The sequence below is a fragment of the Mastigoproctus giganteus genome, chromosome 7 (genome assembly GCF_048544385.1).
Source record: "Mastigoproctus giganteus isolate SK-2022 chromosome 7, ASM4854438v1, whole genome shotgun sequence".
NCBI lineage: Eukaryota > Metazoa > Arthropoda > Arachnida > Uropygi > Thelyphonidae > Mastigoproctus > Mastigoproctus giganteus.
The window spans coordinates 71,955,194-71,977,932 of NC_143581.1; the positions used below are offsets into that span (position 1 = coordinate 71,955,194).

At 35.4% G+C, this 22,739-nt stretch overlaps 1 protein-coding gene across 5 annotated transcripts in view; it reads left to right on the forward strand.

Moving 5' to 3' along the window:
• The window catches only part of LOC150082988 (uncharacterized), a 1,785,507-nt gene that overhangs the window by 1,392,538 nt on the left and 370,230 nt on the right, over positions 1 to 22,739 (forward strand). For all 5 annotated transcript variants that reach the window (XM_090377722.1, XM_090377724.1, XM_090377725.1 and 2 more), the window contains 3 exons: positions 2,235 to 2,311; positions 6,969 to 7,125; positions 15,296 to 15,516. In XM_090377722.1, the coding sequence (XP_090233848.1) occupies positions 2,235 to 2,311; positions 6,969 to 7,125; positions 15,296 to 15,516 (455 nt within the window). The remainder of the gene's footprint in view (positions 1 to 2,234; positions 2,312 to 6,968; positions 7,126 to 15,295; positions 15,517 to 22,739) is intronic.

Below are 22,739 nucleotides of genomic sequence, written 5' to 3' on the forward strand. Positions count from 1 at the left end.
ACTCTCTATGACTTCTTCGTATCTCCTCATTGGACATGGGTCACTTAGAGCAAAGTTATTTGAGAGTCAGTTGGAGCCAGATCCAAATTGTACTTGTGGTTTGGAGACATGGTCCCATGTATTGTTTGATTGTGACCTATATCATGAAGCTTGTGCTGAGCTACTGGATATAGTATGTACTGTATTATCAGAGGACAATGTGCATTCTAATTGAGAATCTTAGAAACTTGCAGGCATTACAGACGTTCTTGGCTTTCAGCCTTTGCTAAAAGGATGGAGGCTAAGGCCTTGGTGCAACAAACTTAAGAACTATTATGTTTATGAAGTCTGCATACTACTATTTTGTTTGATTTCTGAGATGCTGGACCTGATTTATTGTGTTGGGTCTGACTCTCTCCGCTACTCTTTATTCCAGACTGTAAATGAAAGTGTAGCAATGTTGTAAAGACTGAAACCATGAAAAGAGAATTATTAAACTGTTTTTCTTGATTTTTGTGATGCTGGAAATGGGTCATGGTGTTGGGTCTGGCTCTCCCCACCATTCTTTATTCTAGACTGTAGATGGAAGTGAAGATGGGAACCATGAAAGAAGACCTATTTTCCATGTAAATTGTTTTGCTCGATTACTGAGATGCTGGATTTGGCTTATTGTGTTGGGTCTGGCTCTCCACCATTCTCTATTCCAGATTATCAATGGAAGTGTAATGATTTTGTGAATACTGGAACTTTGAAAAGAGATTTTTTCTCTCGGACTCTGGGGCTTGTCCCCATTTTGTTTTGTGAAGTCTGACTCTCAGAGTATTGACCGCTATGTTTTTTTTTTGCTGCTAACCAGGTCTGATCAACCTGGATATAGGATTTTGCTGGCATCCATTGGTATTGTGCTACACCTCTGCTGGATGTGGGATTTTGGTATGGGCACTAGGCAGCAGCTGCCCAGCTGTTGGCTGTTCCCTGGTGGCAAAGTAGCCTGACAGAAACAATGCAACAACAGAACACACACTTAGACCTACAAGTTTTTCTTTTATATACTTTTTTCATTTACTGTTTTCTCTACAGAGCAGGCAATATACTTTTTTGCCTGCTCTGTAGAGTTTGTACACCATCAGATGTTTTTAAGGTGGAGATGGGCTATTGCCTAGCGACCACCCTATTACTTGAGTACACACACACACACACCATTTATGGACAGAACTCTGTATACCACCATCTGTGCTACACAAAAGTAGTCTGGAAACTTTGGGATAACATGTCATATATCATTGGTTAGCAACCTATGAGAATGCTACCTAAGGTGCTCAAAACACAAGTGCAACAGTTCCACTCATGAGTGTCCCATGTTTTTAAAATACCAGCTATTAGGCTCTTTACAGGTATATCTGATTTTAAATATTAACGGTAGGTACCCAAATTCCTGTATCAAAGTGAATCTATTGAACCATCACACTACCCCTGAAAAGTTGCCGTCCCTTGCTATAGATAGTGATAGGTTATATTTCTTTCAGGTTTACCATATATAATTTTTTTTTTGTTTGCTCTTCAGATGTTAATTCTCATCCCATATTCATTTTAAAAATGAACTTGTTTACATTTTTAATTAATTTCAGCTATTTATGGTTTAATAGGTATAAACAGGTGTGCGTGCGTGCATGCATGCGTTAGTGAGTGATAACCTTTTAATGGGTATAAACAAGAATTTTAGAATGCTAATAAATTCTGTTCTAACCTTATTAATGTAGCCATTTCTATTTTTATATTTAACTAAGTTAATATTAGTTTGAATTGTATAGTTTTAAGTGTTTTTTAACTTAGTTTCATCTCCAGTATAGCACCAAAATTAAATAAAGAACAAAGCACAGCACAACATGATAAATGAACTCCAACAGTATTTTAAGATTAATTAGATGGCTTCAAAGTATCTTGAGTAGAACATCATGAACTATATACTATGTTAAAACACCAGCATTAAAGTAGGAACTTAATTTTTACTTAAATTCTGTATATAACTATGCAAAATTTGTTTGAATATAATCATATTTAAGTGCCAACAAAAAAATAATTTTTTGTTCCCTGTCACACAAAATACGATTTGAATTGCCTGTTGCAATGTAAGCTACATTTTTTTTATTATGCGCAATTTTGCTGTGTACATACACACACTCTCTCTCTCTCTCTCACTGTTGCTAAAATCCAGAAATTTAAGTAATTTTAGAATATTTATTTTCTTCTATTAGGGCGTACCATTCTTCTTACTACCCATCACTTAGATGAGGCTGATATTCTGAGTGATACAGTTGCAATTATCCATGTCGTAAGTATTCCTAAAAGAATATTTAACATTACCAAAACCAAAGTGAGTTTATTCATAAAAGGCAATGCAAACAAATTTGAATAGAAAAAGAACTAGGTTGCCTTCATAATCAGTGAAATACATTTAAGCTTTTTAGATGGTTTTAAGTTCAAAGTTTCCTTTATTTGAGAAATAAGAGGTTCTGAGTTTGAGTTTATAAAAATGAAACTGTCCATTAATATTATGATAATTAAATAAAAATAAACAGAAAGGGATCAAAAAATAGCAATCTTACAAACTGTGATAATACATATATGTCATATAATGTACGTTCTAATTTTCTTCCTCTTCGTTGCTAAGCACAATCAAATGAGAACATTTGTTTGCACAATATCTATACCTTCTGAACTTTCTTCCGCAGCATTTAAATTTTATGTATCTCCTGCTCTCTTTAAAAAATCAGTAATCTAGGTTTGTTTGCTTTTGCTTGATAGATCTTTGTAAATTTCATGGTATTGAGCTAAGCATTTTGGAAGCTCCCTTTTGAAATTTGTGATCCTTTCAGTCAAAGGATCTGCATTCAAAAAATAAGATTCTAATTGCTTTGCTAAGTTTATGCCTCCCTGTATGCTTTTTGGAGTAAAATTTGGAACTTCAGATTTTGAGCTGCGCTATCATCCTCTGACTTGATTTGGTCCTCCAATGCCATTTCCACCAAATCTGCATTGCTAGCCTCTTTTTCTATCATTAATTCTTGAACATCTTCAGTAGTCATATCATCAAAACTTTCTCCTCTTACCGACTTACCAAGTTCTGTTATCACACCGATTCTGTTTTCTGCCAGTTCGACCATATTTCCAAAATGAACTGACTCTGGCATATATTTTGCCAACACACATTTAATGTTGACAGTTTTACCTCTTTGAGCAATAAAGCTATGATTCCAATAGCTTTATTTAAAAAAAATATTTAAAAATGTTTCCATGCCTCCATCACTTCAGGCGCCTCCGTAGCCAGGTGGGAAGGAACAGCAGTGCATAGCACACACTTCTTGATTAGACCGGGGTTCGAGCCCGTCACCACAAAATACGGAGGATGCGGAAAGGTCAGGGAATAACCACCGCATATCCCGGAGCAATATGGCCTTAGTTGCTAATGCTCCAAAAAACCAAATAACAAACAAACCATCACTTCAATAGATTTGGAATCAATTTTTTTCCAAAATCCACTGTTAGGATTTTTTGATGTAATGAGTTTTAAAGATAGATATAATACCTTGATCTAATGGATATAATGGCCAAATTAAAGAAGTTGTATTAGGTGGTAGGAACATCACTTTAACATTTGGATGACTTAAATCTTTTGGATGGCCTGTCGCTTTATCCAATAGTAATAAAACGTTGAAATCTAGATTTTTCTGCTTTAAATAGTTTTCCTCATCTGGCACAAAACAATTTAAAAACCATTCTTTAAATAAATCAGCAGTTACTCAAGCTTTTTTATTTGCTTTCCAATATACCAGTAATGCACTTTTATTTACACCTTTCATTGCACAAGGATTAGAGGATCTATAAACTAGCATAGGTTTTATCATGTAATCTCCTGATGCATTATTGCATATAAGTAACATTACATGATCTTTTGATGCCTTAAAACCTGGTGCAGTTTTCTCTCTTTTTTAAAATAAACATTCTGTTGCACATTTTTCTCCACCAAAGACCTGGCTCATTGGCATTGAAAACTTGATGTGGTGTGTATCCATGCTCTTCAATAATTTTTTTGAAATTCCTCTGCATACTTCTTGACAGCTTCATTATCAGCCGATGCACTTTGGCCTTCTTAACTATTATAGATAAGAGTTAGTGTCCTCCTTAACGGTTTCTTTCAATATGATAAGATACGTACCATAGCTTCTTGTGTCTTCTTCATTTTCAAACATGGTTATTTTGCTTGAAGAACTTTTTCACTTATAATAAATTAATGTAATGCTCAAAAATTTCACTGACAAATAAACAAAAAAAATTTCATACTATGGAGCAGTACAGTTATTTTTTACAAGTGTGTTAGAACATATTCATACATGATTATGTTCTAAATTATAGATTCTATAGGAAATTGATCCACTGATTCCAAAAATACTAAAATTGTCTCCATTAAAAAATATACTGAAATTTTATAACTTAATGAATGACCAATTTCAAATATCATATAATAATGCATAAGCTATCTTAAAAATGAACCATATTCATTTTAAAATACTACATATACTCCAGACCTGTACTGTATACAGGTCTGGAGGCCTCATTTTAGGAAAGATGTAGAGCTGCTGGAACGAGTACAGAGAAGGGCAATGAGGTTGTGAGGGGAACAAAGGGTTGGTGTTACCAAGAATGGCTTAAGTCCTGCAAACTACAGCTTTTGGAGACTAGACACCTGCGAGATGATCTAATTGAGGTATATAAGGCCTTGAATGGATTGAGCAACTCAGTGCTAATGCTGTTCTTAACTTCCATCTGTTATAGTGGAGGTCAGCAACTTAAATAAGTTCAAGGCAGAACTAGACAAATATTTGGAGTGAATGGATGGGTGAAATGTGAAGGGTGATTTTTTTTTTTTTTTTTTTTTGGCTGATGCTATATAAGCTTGCTTTCTTGCATCATTTGTCTCTACTAATGCTAATGCTACATACATTCTGTTTCTTTAGAAATGTTTGCCACTTCAAGATAACAGATCAGTATCATATACATGGTGATACACAGTGTATCACCAGGGTACCTACACACCCACTGATGAGAGGCCAAAAAGCCATGAAATGGTGCCTTCTGGGTGTTGGTATCCTGAGAATAAGTAACATTAGTCTTCTCCACTGGCAAAGCATTGCTTATTTGAGATAGTGTAATATCAGGGAAACTCATTGTGAAGGAATTCATAATATGAGATATAACAAAAATGATACCACTTCACCTACTTCAGTGATTTACTGCGAATTAAAATGATGCTATGTACTAACTTGTTTGTGAATTTTCTGTAGTCTGAGGCTTTCAGTCCTAAAACCTGTTTAGAAATTCTAGATGTTAACATGGCCTAATTTCACAACATAACCTGGCCTCTCAGTCCTAAAACCTTTTGAGAAATTCTAGATGTTAACATGGCCTAATTTCATAACATAACCTGGCATCTCAGTCCTAAAACCTTTTTAGAAATTCTAGATGTTAACATAGCCTACTTATCTTGTTAGTTGCTTCACTGTGCAAGCTCACACAGGACCTTTTATTAAAAAGATTTTTCAACTAAAGAAAAAGAGAATTAATGGAAAATGAGTCAAAAGCAGTGGATATGTCTAGGACAACAAAACAAAACAAAGATTTGTTTCCTGATTTCTGTGGTTTGAAATACTGAGTAAGATAATGCTAAAGATTGGCATTGGTTTAGATGCTAAGACATCTTAACTAAGACACATTATGATACACTTTTTTTCTCTTTCGGTAATGGGCATGGATTGGTCTTTGACAATTCCATTTTTCTAATACAGTAATTGAAACCGAATGACGCATGGCTTAAATAAGTATGAGAATGGGTTGGTCTTTCAAAGAATTACATTTTTCTATAATTTAAGCCAAGTCTGAGTTGGGAATGGGAATGGCTCTGTACTGAAGCCAAGAAGCAGAAACTTAAGACTTCTGAAAACATTCTGTTGATCAAAACAGAAGACATCGATGTGATAGTAACTGGTAATTTTTAGGGTAATAATTTGGAAATTGGTCTGCTCTAAGGCTAGAATAAGCAGTTAGATAGCTGATTTATAGTTATAATTAATTCTTGATTAAGCAGTTAGATAACTGCTTAATCAAGAATTATAATCAATCCTTGCTAAAGGTTGACACATTAAATGAGTTATCACCCCATGGAGGATCTACCATTGCTACTTTGTCAGGTGAAGAACATGAGAATGAGGTCCATCCATCCTGTTATGTCCATAGCTCATTATATTGAAATGTATCTGTTAATCATAGCTTATCCAGCTTGTTAATATAGTTAACATAATTACAAATTACACATCCCATCCCTGCCACAACCAGTGTTCAATATTTAAACTTATTAAACTTTGGGGTTTTTTTTTTTTTTTTTTTTGTAATTTCTTTATTCAGTGACGGGATTCACACCCAGACCTATTCAAATGAGTGATGTGTTGAAACCACTGTACTATCATATATCCATTATACTGACATATTTTCATACTGCATTTGTAAGAATGAGAACTATTACACACTCCTATTCTATTTTGTTGTATAACTGTCTTGTGTTAATCTAATTTCTGATTAACTTCAACTGTGATTCTTATTCATTATATCAGAATGCTGCTATTTTCTGAGATTCTAATTATGGTAGCAAATTGCATTCCTAGTTATATCCTGAAGAGTCTTGTCTTTTTATACGCTTTGTATCCCTAACACATTCCATGCAGTTGTCATTTTTGTTTTAATTTTAATTTCCCATTTCATATTAATTCCATTAACAATTTTTAAAAGGGTATTTAAACTTTTTTCTCAGTTAGTTTTCATTATAGAAATCTTGTGAACATGATTCTTTAATGTGCTTTGGAAATGTTTTTAATACATAAATATATATTTGGATGTTGAAAGATTCACTTACTGTAATTTTATTTGGTACAATTTAGGGAAAATTACTGTGTTGTGGATCACCACTTAAACTGAAGAATAAATATGGTTGTGGTTATCAGTTAACACTTTCGCGTACTGCATCTGATTCAGACCTTGAAAGTGATTCTGGGAAAGCTTCTTCATCATCATGTTCAGAAAGCGAATGTGAACACAGTAAGCTATTTCCTTAAAGTGTCTTAGTTTTATTTAAATATAGTAATATGAAATTTAAAGTTCATTGATTAGATCTTATCTGTCTGAAAACAGATTTTTAACGTCTGTATATTTAATTCACAGCTTTTTTTTTCTTTTTCTTTTTTTTGTTTTGATTTTGCTAAGTAATACAAATGTTGAGAATTTTTATTTTTATTATTTATTAATAAAAAGTTTCTTCAAGTATTAATTTATCTGTAAGCTTAACCAAATTGTTAGTAAAAAATGTCCAATAAGATGCTGAGTATAAAATCCTATTATATTAAATACCATGAAAATTTCACTATAACAAAATATTTCTAGTCCTGGCTGATTTCTTGCATTATTAGTACTGTTTAAGTTCCATTTTAATACAGTTATAAGTTCCGTTTTAAGTTCCATTTTCAGTTCTGTTCAAAATCCACTTATTTTTATAATGCACTTAATTTACAATGAAAGAAAAATTTTGAGGGAGGCAGTATTGAAAAATTAAGATTAATTATGAGGATATCTTTGGATTTAGGAGAGATTCCTTTAGACTGGAAAAGTGCCAGCATATTGCTGATATGTAAAAGTGGTTCTAAGAGCAGAGTAGTAAAGGCCAACCAGTCAGTCTAACTTCATTGGGAAAATCATGGAGGCAATGATCAAGAATGCAGTACATGATCACTTAGATAGAAAGAGAATTCTGAAGGAAATACTGCATGGTTCTGTAAAGCAATAATTATATTTAACCAAACTATTAACTATTTTGACAGTTACTCATGACCTAGAAAATAATTTCTAGATCATGAGGAAATAATTTCTAGGTCATGTAGAAAATAAATTCAACATTGTTTATTTGGATTTTAGCAAGACATTTAACTCATGGGGTTTTTAAGGGAAGATCATGTCTGACCAGTTTTATTGGATATTGTGATGCTGTAATAAAGGAACTGGATGCAAAAAATTATTTTGATATCATATGCTTGGATTTCAGGAAAGCTTTTGATACTGTTGCATATAATAGACTGCTATACAAATTGGAGCAGTGTGGCAGGACAAGTTACTACTATGGATAAAGGGATGGCTGAGTGGAAGAAAACAGAGAGTTGTTATCAGTGGACACTGCTCTTCATGAACCAATGTTATCAATGGAGGCCCCCAGGGTTCAATGCTGGGGCCCATTGTTGTTTTCTGTATTTACTAATGATATTGATAAAGGTATATCAGGCTTATTGTCCAAGTTTGCAGATGATATGAAGGTTGGCAAACTGGTTAATGACAGTAATCATGGTACTGCAACAAGGTCTAAAAAAATTAGGTAGTTGGGCTGAGAAATGGCAATTGAGGTTTAACATCAACAAATCCAAAGTACTGCATATGGGAAGCAGTAATCCCAGATAAATGTACCAGTTGTGTAGTACTACATTCAAGTAGTGGAAAATGAAAAAGACCTGTTGGTAATTGTGCAGTCAGATATGAAATTCTCTGATCAGTGCAGAAAGGCTGCCTGGACAGCTCTTGGGGTTTTGTCAATAATATACAGGATTTTTGCTAGCAGGGATAAGGAGGTGATTATTACATTGTATAACACAATGGTCAGGCCATACCTTGATTACTACATACAGGTTCAGAGGCTTCATTTTAGGAAGGATATACAGCTGCTGGAGCAGGTACAGATAAGGGAAACAAGGTTGGTGAGGGGAACAAAAGGATGTGCCTATCAAGAAAGGCGTCATTCTAAAAATTTCAACACCTGAAGGCTAGGCACCTGTGAGATGATCTGATTGAGGTGTTTAAGGCTTTGAATGGATTGAGCAAGCTCAGTGCTGATGGGATTCTTTCTCTTTCTCAGACTACCCACATGAGGGGGCACAAATTCAAATTGAGGAAGGATGCAGAATACATGTGCGAAAAGTTGCCTTTAGCCAATGGGTGGTCGATTGCCGGAACAAACTTCCATTTGATGTGGTGGAAGTGGATAGCTTGAATAAAATCAGGGAAGAACTAAATAAAGCATTGGAGGGGATGGAAAGGTGCAATGGGATTTTTTTTTTTTTTTTTTTTGCTGGTGCTGTATAAGCTTGCTTTCTTGTATCATTTGCCACATTACTACTAATACTAACTCATTCCTGCAGATGAGATAACTGCATAAGTTGAAACGTGTTGTATCACAGGGAAGGAAAGGGCCTTAGATGGATTGTAGGCTGGCTGCAGGGCAGGAAGCATAGTGCTGTGATTAATGGTTACTCTTCAGATTGAATAATATAAAAAGAGGGGTGCTCCAAGCATCAGTACTGAGACCACTGTTGTTTCTGATTTTCTTAAATGGCATTGATAAAGGGATACAAGATGCGATGTCAGATTGTAAAAATAGCATTTTCAAACACTTTTTTTTCTGAAGATTTTACTTCAAACAGTTTTCAAGAACAGATGATGTCAAAGTTTGGAAGGTAGTTTAAGATCAGTGCCAAGCTGCACTTCTCCAAGACAACTTAGATAGGCTTGAGGGATGATCAGGCAGAGATAGCTATGTTTTAATGGCAAAAAAGCAAGACCTTACATTTGGAAATTAGCAACTACAAGTTAACTTACACACTTGGTGGGGTTGAAGTAAAAAAAAAAAAAAAGAGTACATGAAGAAATTAATTTGAGGGTTACAGTGTAAGCAAAGATTGAAGTTCTTCTTGCAGTGCAGTATGGGTAAAGGAGAGTTTATAATTTCCCATCAATGATTTATCAAACATTTGATAGTTTTAGAGATAGACAGGCCATGATCCCCATCTTTACAAGGCAAGTGTAAGAGTATTCCAAGTGTAAGATTTACACTTGGAGTACTCTCCAAATATGAAGACCACATGTAAAAAAATACATCAAACTTCTTGAAAGGGTCCAAAGATGGGCAACATGTCTGGTGAGATTGGCAAAAGGAAGTCCATAGGAGCAAAAACTTGAAATATGTGGACTACATTGGTAACTAGGCACATCTTAGAGGAGACCTAATTATTGTCTGTATAACTCTGAGAAGAGAAAGTAAAATGAATGAGGGTGAAATTTTACTGTTAAAATTATTCTAGAACAAGGGCCCATAAATTCTAATTATGGGGAAGAGGTCCAGACTGTAATGTAGGAAGTTTTCATTTAGACAAATTTTAACCCAGCAGTGGTCACACAGGACCATTGCTGGGTTAAAATTAGATGGCTTGCAAGAACAACCACAAACAAAAAATGTGTATTGCACATATTTTGTTGGTTTAAGATCAATGATCGAACCTTTTTTGCCTTCCTAAATATAGACCAATTTTATTCAGGCTTTTTTTGAAATAATATTTTTTTTGAAACAAGTGATTATCAAATAATTATTATTTGATAATCACTTATTATTATTTGATTTTACATTTTGCACAGAGTTACACTAAAGAACCAGGCAGATGCAGTGTGACCTGTTTTTCAACTTTTAGTTTTCTCAGCTGCACAGCACTTCGTGGGTGCTGCGCAGCTGAGAAAACTCCAGAGGTTCCCAAACTTTCTCGGTTCACTTCGCCCTTAGTGTCTCAGTGCCAATGTATCTCCAATATATAAGGGCGGTTCTAAGAGTGAAGTGGGAAATTACCTGCTGGTCAGTTTAACTTCTGTAGTAGGGAAAATCATGGAGACGGTGATCAAGGTGGAATTCAGGACCATTTAGATAGAAATGAAATTCTGAAGGAAACTCAGCATGGTTTTGTAAAGGGAAAATTATATTTAACTAATCTGGTTACCAATTTTGACAGAGTCACTCAAGAGCTGGATTTAGGGAATAATTTCGACATTGTTTATTTTGATTTCAGCAACACATTTGACTCAGTCCCACATGAGCAGTTACTTTATAAGATAGAACAGGTTGGAATAACAGGGAAAATCCTTAGACGGATAGCTGGATGACTTCAGGGCAGGAGGCAGAGGGTTGGGATAAATGGCTATTCCTCAGATTGGGTTGACGTAAGAAGTGGAATTCCCCAAGCATCAGTATTAGGACCACTATTGTTTTTGATTTTCATAAACGACATCGATAAAGGGATAGAAGGTATGATGTCTAAATTTACAGATGATGTAAAGATTGGTAGAGTAGTTAATGATCACCGCCAAGCAGAGATTCTTCAGAGTGACCTAGATAGACTTCGAGGATGGTCAGAACAATGGCAGCTATGCTTTAATCCAGCAAAGTGTAAGGTATTATATCTGGTGAACAGTAACCCCAAAATCACTTATACACTTGCTGGTTGTTTGTCTGTTATTTGGTTTTTAGGAGCATTAGCAACTAAGGCCATATTGCTCCAGGGATATGCGGTGGTCATTCCCTGACCTTTACACATCCTCCGTATTTGGTGGTCACGGGCTTAACTCCGGTCTAATCAAGAAGCGTGTGCTATGCACTGCTGCTCCTGCCCACCTGGCTATGGAGGCGCCAATACACTTGCTAGAGTTGAACTAAAGCCAGTAGTAGAAGAAAGGGACTTGAGTGTTTTGGTACAGTCAGATACAAGACATGAAGTTCTCCGAGCATTGTAAACAGGTTGCAAAGAAGGCCCAGAGATTATCCTATCGATAATTTATTGAACAGTTGCTAGTAGAGATAAGGACATCATAATCCCATTATATAAGGCTATTGTTAGACCACACTTGGAATACTATGTTCATGTATGGAGATCGCACTTAAAGAAAGACATTGTGCTTCTTAAAAGGATCCAAAGATGGGTAACTGCCTGATGAGATTGGCAAAAGGGCATCCATACCAAGAAAGGCTTCAAATATGTGGGTTGCAGAGCTTGGAAACTAGGCACCTTAGAGGAAACTTGATTGAGGTGTTTAAGGCTCTGAGAGGCATAAGTAAAATGAACGATTACGAAATTTTCATGGTTATAAATGATTCTAGAGGGGCCATAATTTCAAGTTACAGGGGGAGATGTTTAGACTGGATTGCAGAAAGATTTATTTTAGCCAGCGAGTTATAAATTACTGGAATGAGTTTCCTACATGGGTGGTAGGGGCTGACAGTTTGAGGAAATTGGAAGGTCAGCTGTGGGAGGAGGGAAACGCACAGGTTGTCTATTTCCTTTTCTCATATTAATTTTTTATTTTCTTCTTCTTATTATTATTATTTTATTTTTATTATTATTTTTTTATTTTATTTATTATTTATTTTTTTTTTTTGCTGGTGCAGCATAAGCCATAGGCTTTCTTGTGCCATGTGACCATTGCTAATACTAATACTATGGGATTAAAAATGATAAAAATAATAAATAGATAAAATTAAAAATATATGAATATTATGGAGATAAAATCAAAAAAAAAAACAAAGCTGAGGCTTTCAAAGGTGACTGTGCCTCTTTTGTCAATGGTGGAATGTCACTGTCATGGTACGTCCTTCAATGATACAGTCGATTCCAGTTAATTGGGACACATCGGGACAGATCACTTTGGTCCAATTAAGCGAAATTTTAATGAGCTTGAAAGCACATTCTAATGGAGGCAAAAAGGTATGAATAAAATAAAGGGAATGTGGTATTTAAAGAAAGCACACTGTATTTAAGTTATATTGGCACAAACATTTATTTAAAAATAACTAAAGCTAAAAGCAAACAAAATGTACTGTTTTTTTATTTTCTTCTTCATTATCTTCATTTTACATATGTACATTATACGTACATATGTAAATAATGTACATATGTACATATACATACAGAATAATGTCCGTGTCAAGCAAAGGTTACACATTACTTAAGGGTTCTTACTTTGAAAAAAATTATGAAGTGTACCCTGACATGTTCTTTTTATGGACTGCAATTGAACAAATTCAGCGCAGGTATCTAATGCTGATAAAGGATTGCCTTCCTGCATGAAATAGCATCTCAATTCAGTGATCCATTTCCTGGCATCCTGGTTAGTCACTCGCTTAGGTATATCATCATAATCATTTTCTTGGTCTTTTGGTGTCTCTGTTTTGCTGCAATTTGTTCAATAATCGTTTCCTCATAATCTTCATTTTCATCATGGCATTGAAGCTTATTGTCAATCGTTAAAAATTCTTCACAATTTTGGACCTGTTGCGGTTCCAAAGCCATTTCATTTTCTGTACAGCTTATCACGTCTGAATCACAATTAGTCATGAAACCACATTTAGCAAAACAATTCCAAATTGTTTTGCTGCTTATTCCTCGCCAGCTATTGGCGATAAATTGTACAGCTTTTAACATTGAAACTTTTGTGCTAACCTCTATTGATTTCGAAGATGATGTCAGCAAATTTTCCTCAATTGCTTCAAGGATGTGATTAACCAGCTTTCCGCAATAATAGGACTTAAAATTTTTTATAATTCCCGCATCCATAGGCTGTATCAGGGATGTGGTGTTAGGGGATAAAAATTCCAATTCAATATTTTTTAAACCAGGTACATTAGAGTGTGCCGTGCAGTTGTCCAATATCAGCAGAATTTTTCTGGACTTCCATTGCAGTTCCGCGTCCCAGTTCATTAGCCATTGCATAAAAATATATGTGGTCATCCACGCCTTCTTATTGGCATAATACGAAACTGGCAAACTGCCTATTGTAAGCCTCTTGAAACAACGAGGTTTAGCACTTTTACCAATAACCAAAAGTTTGAGTTTATCATTTCCTGACATGTTGAGCAGCACAACACTGTTACACAATCCATTGTTTTCTTTGAACCGGACAGTGTTATGTGTTGATAGTTGAGGGAACCATCTGGCGTAGCACGATAATACAGACCTGTTTCATCGGCATTGTAAATGCCATCCTCACTAAATTTTTTAAGCAACTCTTGCAGTTTTTCAGATTTCCATTGCTCAGCACTCATAGCATCGGCACTGTCCTTCTCGCCATGTGCTTTTTTGTAACTAATGTCATGTCTACACTTCCATCGAGACAACCAGCCATCCGTCACTTTGAAATTTATGTGACCTGGCTTTTTGGCCAACTCTTCTGACTTGGTTCTTAGCATAGGGCCACTTACACACACTCCTCGTTTAGATACAGTGGAAAACCATTGATTCAAAGCATCTTCGACATCTGGATCTTTGCCTTCCCTCTTTCGCTTATGAGATGTTTTCTTTAAACCCACGCACAATGTCCACTCCTCTCTAAGTTTTTGTTGTTGCTGTAGCAGTCATTAAATTGTAGATTTTGGCACCTTTATTATCTCCACTAGCTGACGATGACTGATGTTAGGAGGTTGACTTTTTATCTTGTCAAGAATAGTGATTTTTTCTGAAAGCGACAAATCTTTACGTGGCATCTTGACAGGGGTCTCAAATGTACTGAAAAAAAAGGGGGGAAACCAAAATCAGTGCACTGTTTAGTACAGTTTTTAATCTATTCTAATCCACAAGATGTATACATATGTAACTAGTGTGATTGTAAACAACTGCAAGCCAAATTTCTTCAGAATCCGATTACCACAACACAGAACAAACGTAAAACAACCACTCTACAGCACGACTTCGCAATAACTGACTTGGCTGCTGCCCGCATGATCTCTCTGTTATGAACAATCTAAATTAGTTTATTGTTCAATCACGACCTTCATTGCCCTAATTAAGCGGTGAGTTGGCCCAAATAAGTGGAACAAATTCAGGCTAAATATTTGTTTTGTTTCTGTTCTTCATATTTTGCTCCAAATAAGCGGCTGCCCCGATTAACCAGAATGAACTGTATTAACAGCATCATGGCTCTCAGAATGTGTTACTGTAGAAGCATGGGAATTATCCTCCACACATGCATGGAGACCAGAAATGGCCTGGGAGCATGCCGGGTGGGACCACTCATCCTGTCTAAGGATCATGGTCTCAAAGAGAAGATGATTACAGACTCCCCTGGCTCTGTTAATAGTATTATGTTCCAAAGAACAAATTCACAAGATCTTGCACAAGATCTTGTGAACAAATTCACAAGATCTTATTCACAAGACAAATTCACAAGATCTGGTGCCAATGGCTATGCTAATGATTGGCAATAATTATGTCATCTGGAAAAATGTGGTCTTCCTCTCAGAAGTGCTCAGCCACAGCAGCAAAAAAAAAAAAACCTATCACATTACTTCTTTATCTTCCAGTTGTATTATTTATATAAAATCTGAAATGATATTCCATTTTTTTACTTCTTATTTATTTAGGTGACATGCAAAATGTCGGGGAAGTTCTGGATTTTATTCAGCTTTCTATACCTTCTGCTTCGGTTTTAGAAGATCATGGTTCAGAAATTGTATTCAGTTTACCTCAACGTTCACCTGATGGAAAGCCATACAATTTTGCTGCATTTTTCAGCCAACTTGAAGCCAATCTGAATGATTTAGGATTTTCAAATTATGGGCTGACAAGTACAACATTAGAAGAGGTATTAATTTATACTAATATGTAATTTATTAGTATTTTTAATTTCTTAGTGGACATCTTGAAAATGTAGACTACATTTGGCATTACATGCCATGATGCAGTCTCCATTTTCATTATGATATTAATGCATAATAATATTAAATTAACAGAGATATATTACACCAGCTTTTGCAGTTCACTTTTCAAATATGTGAACATGTAGTTTCGAAAAGCCTTAGTCCAACTTAACGAATGAAGAGAATATTGCTCTGTATGCAGTTAAGCTTTTTATATTAATTTTAATTTTAAATTTTAAATTTAGTTTTAATGATGTTGGACCTGATGTTTTCCTTACTGGCAGTGGGGTGGTGGTGGTTGGAACCTTGGGTTGAGTTGGGCATCCAATATTGATACCATGGGGTTGTCCCGCTACTGTTCTGGCAGTGGGGAAGATGTTTAATTAATCTTATAATTATGTCATTGTTACAAATTAATTGTTAACATGTTGGACTAGGAGAGTTGGTCAAAAGAAGCATATCCTATAGCAAAAAAATAAAGGTAATCCCTGTTGCATCTCATAAGATAATAGAATATATGAATAATTGAGCATTTAATAGTTCTCGATTGTCAAACTTTTCAAATATATAGAAAACATATTTCTTTCTTGTAATTTTAATGAAAGCTTACTTTTTTTATTTATTTCCTTTGTGTTTGTATTTTTGTTTTGAAATATGCATTTACTTTCTAAATGTCGACATCACAATAAATTGATTTGTGTTTATCAGAATCACTTCAAACCACCATTAGGTAGCTCCTTTTATTACCATATGGTCTTTTGTGCAGTTGATATTTCATGCCATAATTTGCATAAGATCAGTGTTTGTATGCTTCTGTTTATTGAGATAACACTTCTTATTTATTTGAAATACAAACAGTACCAGGTGGCAAAGTACTGTACAATGCATTATTTTCAACTGTTTATGAATATACATTCCTGTTTTCAAATTAGAAAAAGAAAGCTGGTTTGCATTTTGTAGTTTGTGCATTAATGTAGCTGGCTGGAAAAATAATATTTTTGAGTGCTATAGACAGTTTTGTTTTTTTTTTAACTGAAAAGGGAAAACAGCAATTTTATATGCATAGATTGCTTTTTATATGCTTGGATTGCATAATATTATTATGCAATACAAAGATAACGTAACTTTATTTTTGGTAGTACATCTATATACTGTTTATTGGATTTATTGTCAAATTATTTTACTTTCAGTGCATGTTTTTGTAAGTAGCATTAATGCTTTCACCAGTGAGTCTTTCACACTTGGGTGGGTCTCTCACAGCGATTTTCTATAGAGTTGGGCTTTGGGAAGTGAATTATTTCACAGAATTTTGAAATTCTGTGAAAATAAAAACTTTATTCTTAAATGCCTTAAATTGTTAATGTGTTCTTATTTTGACTTGATTTCCCAAAAATAAAGTAAAAATGGTGTGAAAAACCAGATAATAATTTACAATAATAAAAATTTCAAAAAATTTGAAAATAGAATTTTAAAAAAATAAAAAAAAACATACATTTAAAATTGTAATAAAACCCACTTACTGTTTTTTTTCTTTGATACAACAATGTCTTTTGAATCAGTTTCATCAAATTCTAGATCTGAATTCTACAGAAATTCTTCATTTTTCAGCTTCTGTCAGAAAGTTGAGGTCAAAAGATGTGATTTTCTCATCCAGTTTCAAAGCTATTTTTGCATCACCATCCCATAATATGTTGGTAATTAGTTAGCATTAGCATTAGTAGAGGCATTTGATTCAAGAAAGCAAGCTTATGCAGCATCAGCCAAAAAAAAAAAAAAAAAACCACTTCCACTTCACCCCTCTGTTCGTTCGAAATACCTGTCCAGCTGAGCCTTAAACTGATTTAGGCTATCAACTTCCACGACAAGGGATGGAAGTCTGTTCCACCAACCAACCACCTGCTGGCTAAAGGCAAATTTCCGCACATCTATCCTACATCTGTCTTTCCTCAATTTGAATTTATGCCCTCTCAGGTGATTATTCTGAGCGAGAGGAAGAATCCCATCAGCATTGAGCATGCTCAAACCATTCAAGGCTTTATACACCTCTATCAGATCACCTCGCTGGTGCCTAGTCTCCAGACACTGTAATTTGCAAAACTTAAGCCTTTCTTCGTAAGAGCACCCCTTTGTTCCATTCACTAATCTTGTTGCCCTTCTCTGTACTCATTCCAGCAGCTCTACATCCTTCTTGAAATGAGGCCTCCAGACCTGTATACAGTACTCTAGGTGTGGCCTGACCATTGCCTTATACAAGGGAATAATCACCTCCTTATCCCTGCTAGAAAAATTGCTATATATCATTGACAATACACCATGAGCTACTCTTGCAGCCCGTCTGCACTGCTCAGAGAACTTCATATCTGCCTGCACAACCACCCCCAGGTCCCTTTCATTCTCTACCACTGTCAGTGTAGTACCACAGAGTTGATACGTTGCTCTGGGGTTGCTGTTTCCCATGTGTAGTACTTTACATTTGTCAATGTTAAACTTCATTTGCCACCTCTCAGCCCATCTGCTCAACCTTTCCAGATCCTGTTGCAGCAGCATAGTGTCAGTAGTGTCCTTGACAACCCTGCCTACCTTTGTATCGTCTGCAAACTTCAACATTAAGCTTGATATACCATCATCAATATCATTTATAAATACAGAAAACAATAATGGACCCAACACTGAGCCCTGAGGGACTCCACTAATAACATTAGTCCATGACGAGCAGTGTCCGTTGATTCCAGTTGGAAATGCAGGTAGAATATGGCAGCATGAACTAAAAAATTTTAAAGCCATTAAAATATTAAAATACATTACAGAAACATACTGTTTGAAGCAACCGTCAAAATATAGATCTACTTTACATTTGCTCATGATATTGACCTTGGGTTTTGTATCAACAAAGGTAAATCATATATCATTTTAAAAGTCTCATCCTGTAATCATGCTTATAATATTAACCAGATGAGAAATGGCAGCATGTACTAAAAAAATAAACAAGAATAAAAAGTAAAACAATAAAAAAATAAAAGAATTTAATGAGTTTATTTTTAAATTCAAAATTAAGTAACTGAGGCATTTGCACAAATGGCTAATTGACAATTACTTCAATTGGCCATAAATCATGATATTATATGTCTGTGATCTGTACTACTGAAAAGTTTAATTAATAATTTTTTTGCCTTTTGTTACACATGTAATGTTACATAGTTTTGCAGGGCTTTTATTGGATTTTTTTTTGGTAAAAAAAAAAAAAAAAAACCTACAATGCAATTTTTAACAGTGAATGCCATGCAGTTCAACAAAATGGAAAGAAGTTAGTCCTGGATATCCAAAAAAAAGTAACATGAATTTTGCAATGCCGTTTATAATTTTAATATAATAAAGGATATAATTCCAAATAATATATATATGTACCATTCAAAAAGTTCCTAGAATTGCATGCTGGTATTTAACTTGTTTGCACCACAGCTTAAGTTTTGTGGATGTTGATGTTGACCCTCTTGTGCACTCATGCCAAGCAGAAGCCTGCTCGATCACTTCACTCATGTGTCACAGTTGATTGATTGCAGAATTTTGCAGTTTGAACAGCATGCTAACATCATGTTCTTTAAACTTGGAAAAAGTGCTACAGAGATGGTGGTTTGAAGAAACCTCCCATGTCATCCATAATGGAAACCTCCCAATGGATGCCCTTCAACATCAAATAATGACAAAAATGCCAAGAAAGTGAAGGAACTCATGAGAAGTGAATGACTATTGCTGAGTTTGCTTGTGAAGTTAGACTGTTTATAAGCTCAGTACACACAATCCTGATGAATTTGAAATGAATTGATCTTTTTTCAACAATGACGGCATAAGCACCATGAATTTGTTGGTTGGAGTGGGATTTATTGGCGCAAGGGCTGCTATGGCCATATTGCGCCACCATGAATTTGTAACTGAGAGGGGGAAGTATTACTGCTGCTTACTACATTGAGGTTTGACACATTTACTTGAGAATGTGAGGTGAAGACAACCTCAAAAATTCAAGGATAGCTGGATCCTGTACCATGACAATGCACCCAGTCACACAGCAATAGCAGTTCAGCAGTTCTTGTGGCACCTCCATAGCCAGGTGGGAAGGAGCAGCAGTGTGTAGCACATGTTTCTTGATTAGACCGGGGTTCGAGCCCGTCACCACCAAATACGGAGGATGCGGAAAGGTCAGGGAATGACCACCACATATCCCAGAGCAATATGGCCTTAGTTGCTAATGCTCCTAAAAACCAAATAACAATCAGCAGTTCTTGTCTGCAAAATGAAATCACAGTCATGCAGAAGCGACTCCTTGCTCTCCTGACATTCCACCGTCTGACTTCTGGCTGTTCCTTAAAGTGAAAATGAGGCTTCTGGTTACTCATTTCGCTACAGAGGATGACATCAAAGAAAATGCCAAAGAAGCTCTATGTATATTAGGAAACCATAATTTAAAGAATGTTTCAAACTTTGGGAAAACCAATGGAGCTGTGTTTTTGTGCATGCAGAAGGAAGGTACTTTGAAGGTTAGTTAGTAAGCCCAACTGTTTGCTCAATGAACTTTTATAGTAAAATTCTAGAAACCTTTTGAATGTACCTTGTATATAAGTGATGCGAGTTAATAGTGAAAATATATAGAAAAAAAGTAAAGAGTAAAAAGCATAATGGAATGAAAGAAATTACATTTAAAACTATATTAATAATAAAAAAACATAAAATATGCATAAATATATAGATAAATATATTGCCATATAATGCACAACCCTGGTGTCCTTATCAAGAGTCAACTACCAGAATTGCACAAAAGACAATAATATAGAGTCTCTGTTTCTAATGCAACGCACATGTAATGAAATAAAGAATTTGAAATTTATGAGTTTAAGGCAAAAAGGTAGTAAATATGGGGGAGAACAGAACGAACACATAATCCAAGCATGTGATTCATGGTTGACTCAACACAGGAACAAAAAGAAAATGCACAAATTAAATAGTAAAAGAACTCATCTAAGCGACCAAACCAAATCATAATCAAAACCACAAAGGAGTTGAAATAAAAATATCTAGAACATAAAAGACTAAGATATGATATGTTCTAGATATTTCCATTATATCTACTCTTTGCAAAGTAGATGTTGCTCCTTTCTTTCTTTCAGGTTGAACTTTGATCACCTACTATCATTCTTCTTTCCATTAACTCTTAAGCTTTTCTCCAACTTTTAGGAGCCTATAGGTTAAAGAGCATTACATCCCTGTGTATATACCCTGAAACAGCTGCTTGATGGTGGTATCTACTGCAATTAAGTAACAACTATTGGGGAAGTTTACTTATTTGAAGTGTAGCCAGATAGGCAACTCATTGTGAAGGTATGAGGGGCGTTCAATAAGTTATCTACCTATCTATGAAGGAAATAAAATCTGGTTTTATTTTCCAATGTAATTTCTCTGAATTTCAATACACTTGTTCCATTTTGTTGGCAATGAGGCAATACCAGACAAATAAAATTCTTTGACCTGTCCATTAAAGAACACAGAAACGGCAGACTTCAATTCATTATCATCAGCAAAGTGCCATCCACCTACGTTTTTCTTGAGGTATCAAAACAAGAAATAGTCACTGGGGGCTAGATCCAGACCTGTAAGGGGGATGGGTAAGTTCTGTCAAGTCACAGTCTCTCAAAGCAGCAACAGCGTGTGACCTGTGCAATGTCATGAATAAGCAGAGCACCTCTGGAAAGTTTTCCAAAGCATTTTTCCTTTATGACATCCCCTAAGTTGTACAGTAGGGATGCATATGACTCCCCAGTGACTGTCTGCTTATGTTCCAAGTAGTGAATGACCTGTGCACTGGTGCAATGTCATGAATAAGCAGAGCACCTCTGGAAAGTTTTCCAAAGCATTTTTCCTTTATGACATCCCCTAGGTTGTACAGTAGGGATGCATATGACTCCCCAGTGACTGTCTGCTTATGTTCCAAGTAGTGAATGTACAAAATTCTTTCAGTATCCCAAAAAATAGTGGCCATAATCTTGTCAGCTGAAGGTTGTATCCAAAATTTTTTTGTGTGGGTGACAACCCATATGCTTCCATTGTATTGATTCTTGCTTGGTCTCAGGATCCCAGTGATGAACCCATGTTTCATCACCCATAACAATTCTGGAGATGAAAGCTCTAAATTCTCCTCACTATACCATACTCTGAATTGCTTCTGCATAGGGTTCAGAAATCTGGGGGTCCTCCTTGCACTGACCTTAGTCATCCCCAAATGTTCATGAAGAATGGTTATAAATGTTCCCTCAGATATATCACATTCCCTAGAGATTTGGGACACCTTTAAATGTATCATTCTACACAAGGGTTTCCACAGCTTGGCACATTTCTGGAGTGACTGCTGTCACAGGCCTTCATGGATGTGGATCATCTTTAATGGACTCTCTACCCTACTTGAATTGTTTTGACCAGAATTTCACCTGGTACTCTGAAGGTGCACTGTTACCATACACAGCCACCATCAGAGGCAGACTGGCTGTAAGACTTACAGGGAAAACCCTGGTGGGCTGGGAGGCTGGTTTGGTTTTGGCCATAAACACTAGTATGAGGCCGCTACAAGTTTTCCCCAGTAAGAATTTTTGACCCAGTCCACCTCTGGCCACCATCCTTTCATCATTTCTTTCTTTGGTGAGAAACTTGATGACTAACGATGCTCCAGTTTCAGCAAATCCATAAATTGATACAGGTGTCTCCTTCTTTGTGTTACAGCAGCACAACCTAAAAACACAGTAGGATCAAAATTAGTATGATTCCAGTTGAGATGTAGGAACATGATAAATCATGAATCATTAAAATATAACTATAGGAAGTACCTTAGATAGATAATTTATTGAGTGTCCCTCATATGTACAATATGAGATATAATAGAACAATGCCACTATAATAACTTTGGTTAATTTACTGCATATCAACACGATGCAATTGCCCTAACTTATATGAAAGTAAAAAATAATTTAAGAATTTAATGAGTTAATTTTTAAATTTGAAGTTAAGTAAACTGATGTGCTGGTACAAATGAATAATTGACATTGTAAATTATATTATATGTATACAGAATCTGTTGAACCAGTAATGAAATGGATAACAGAGTTTCATACATGTTTTCATTACTTCA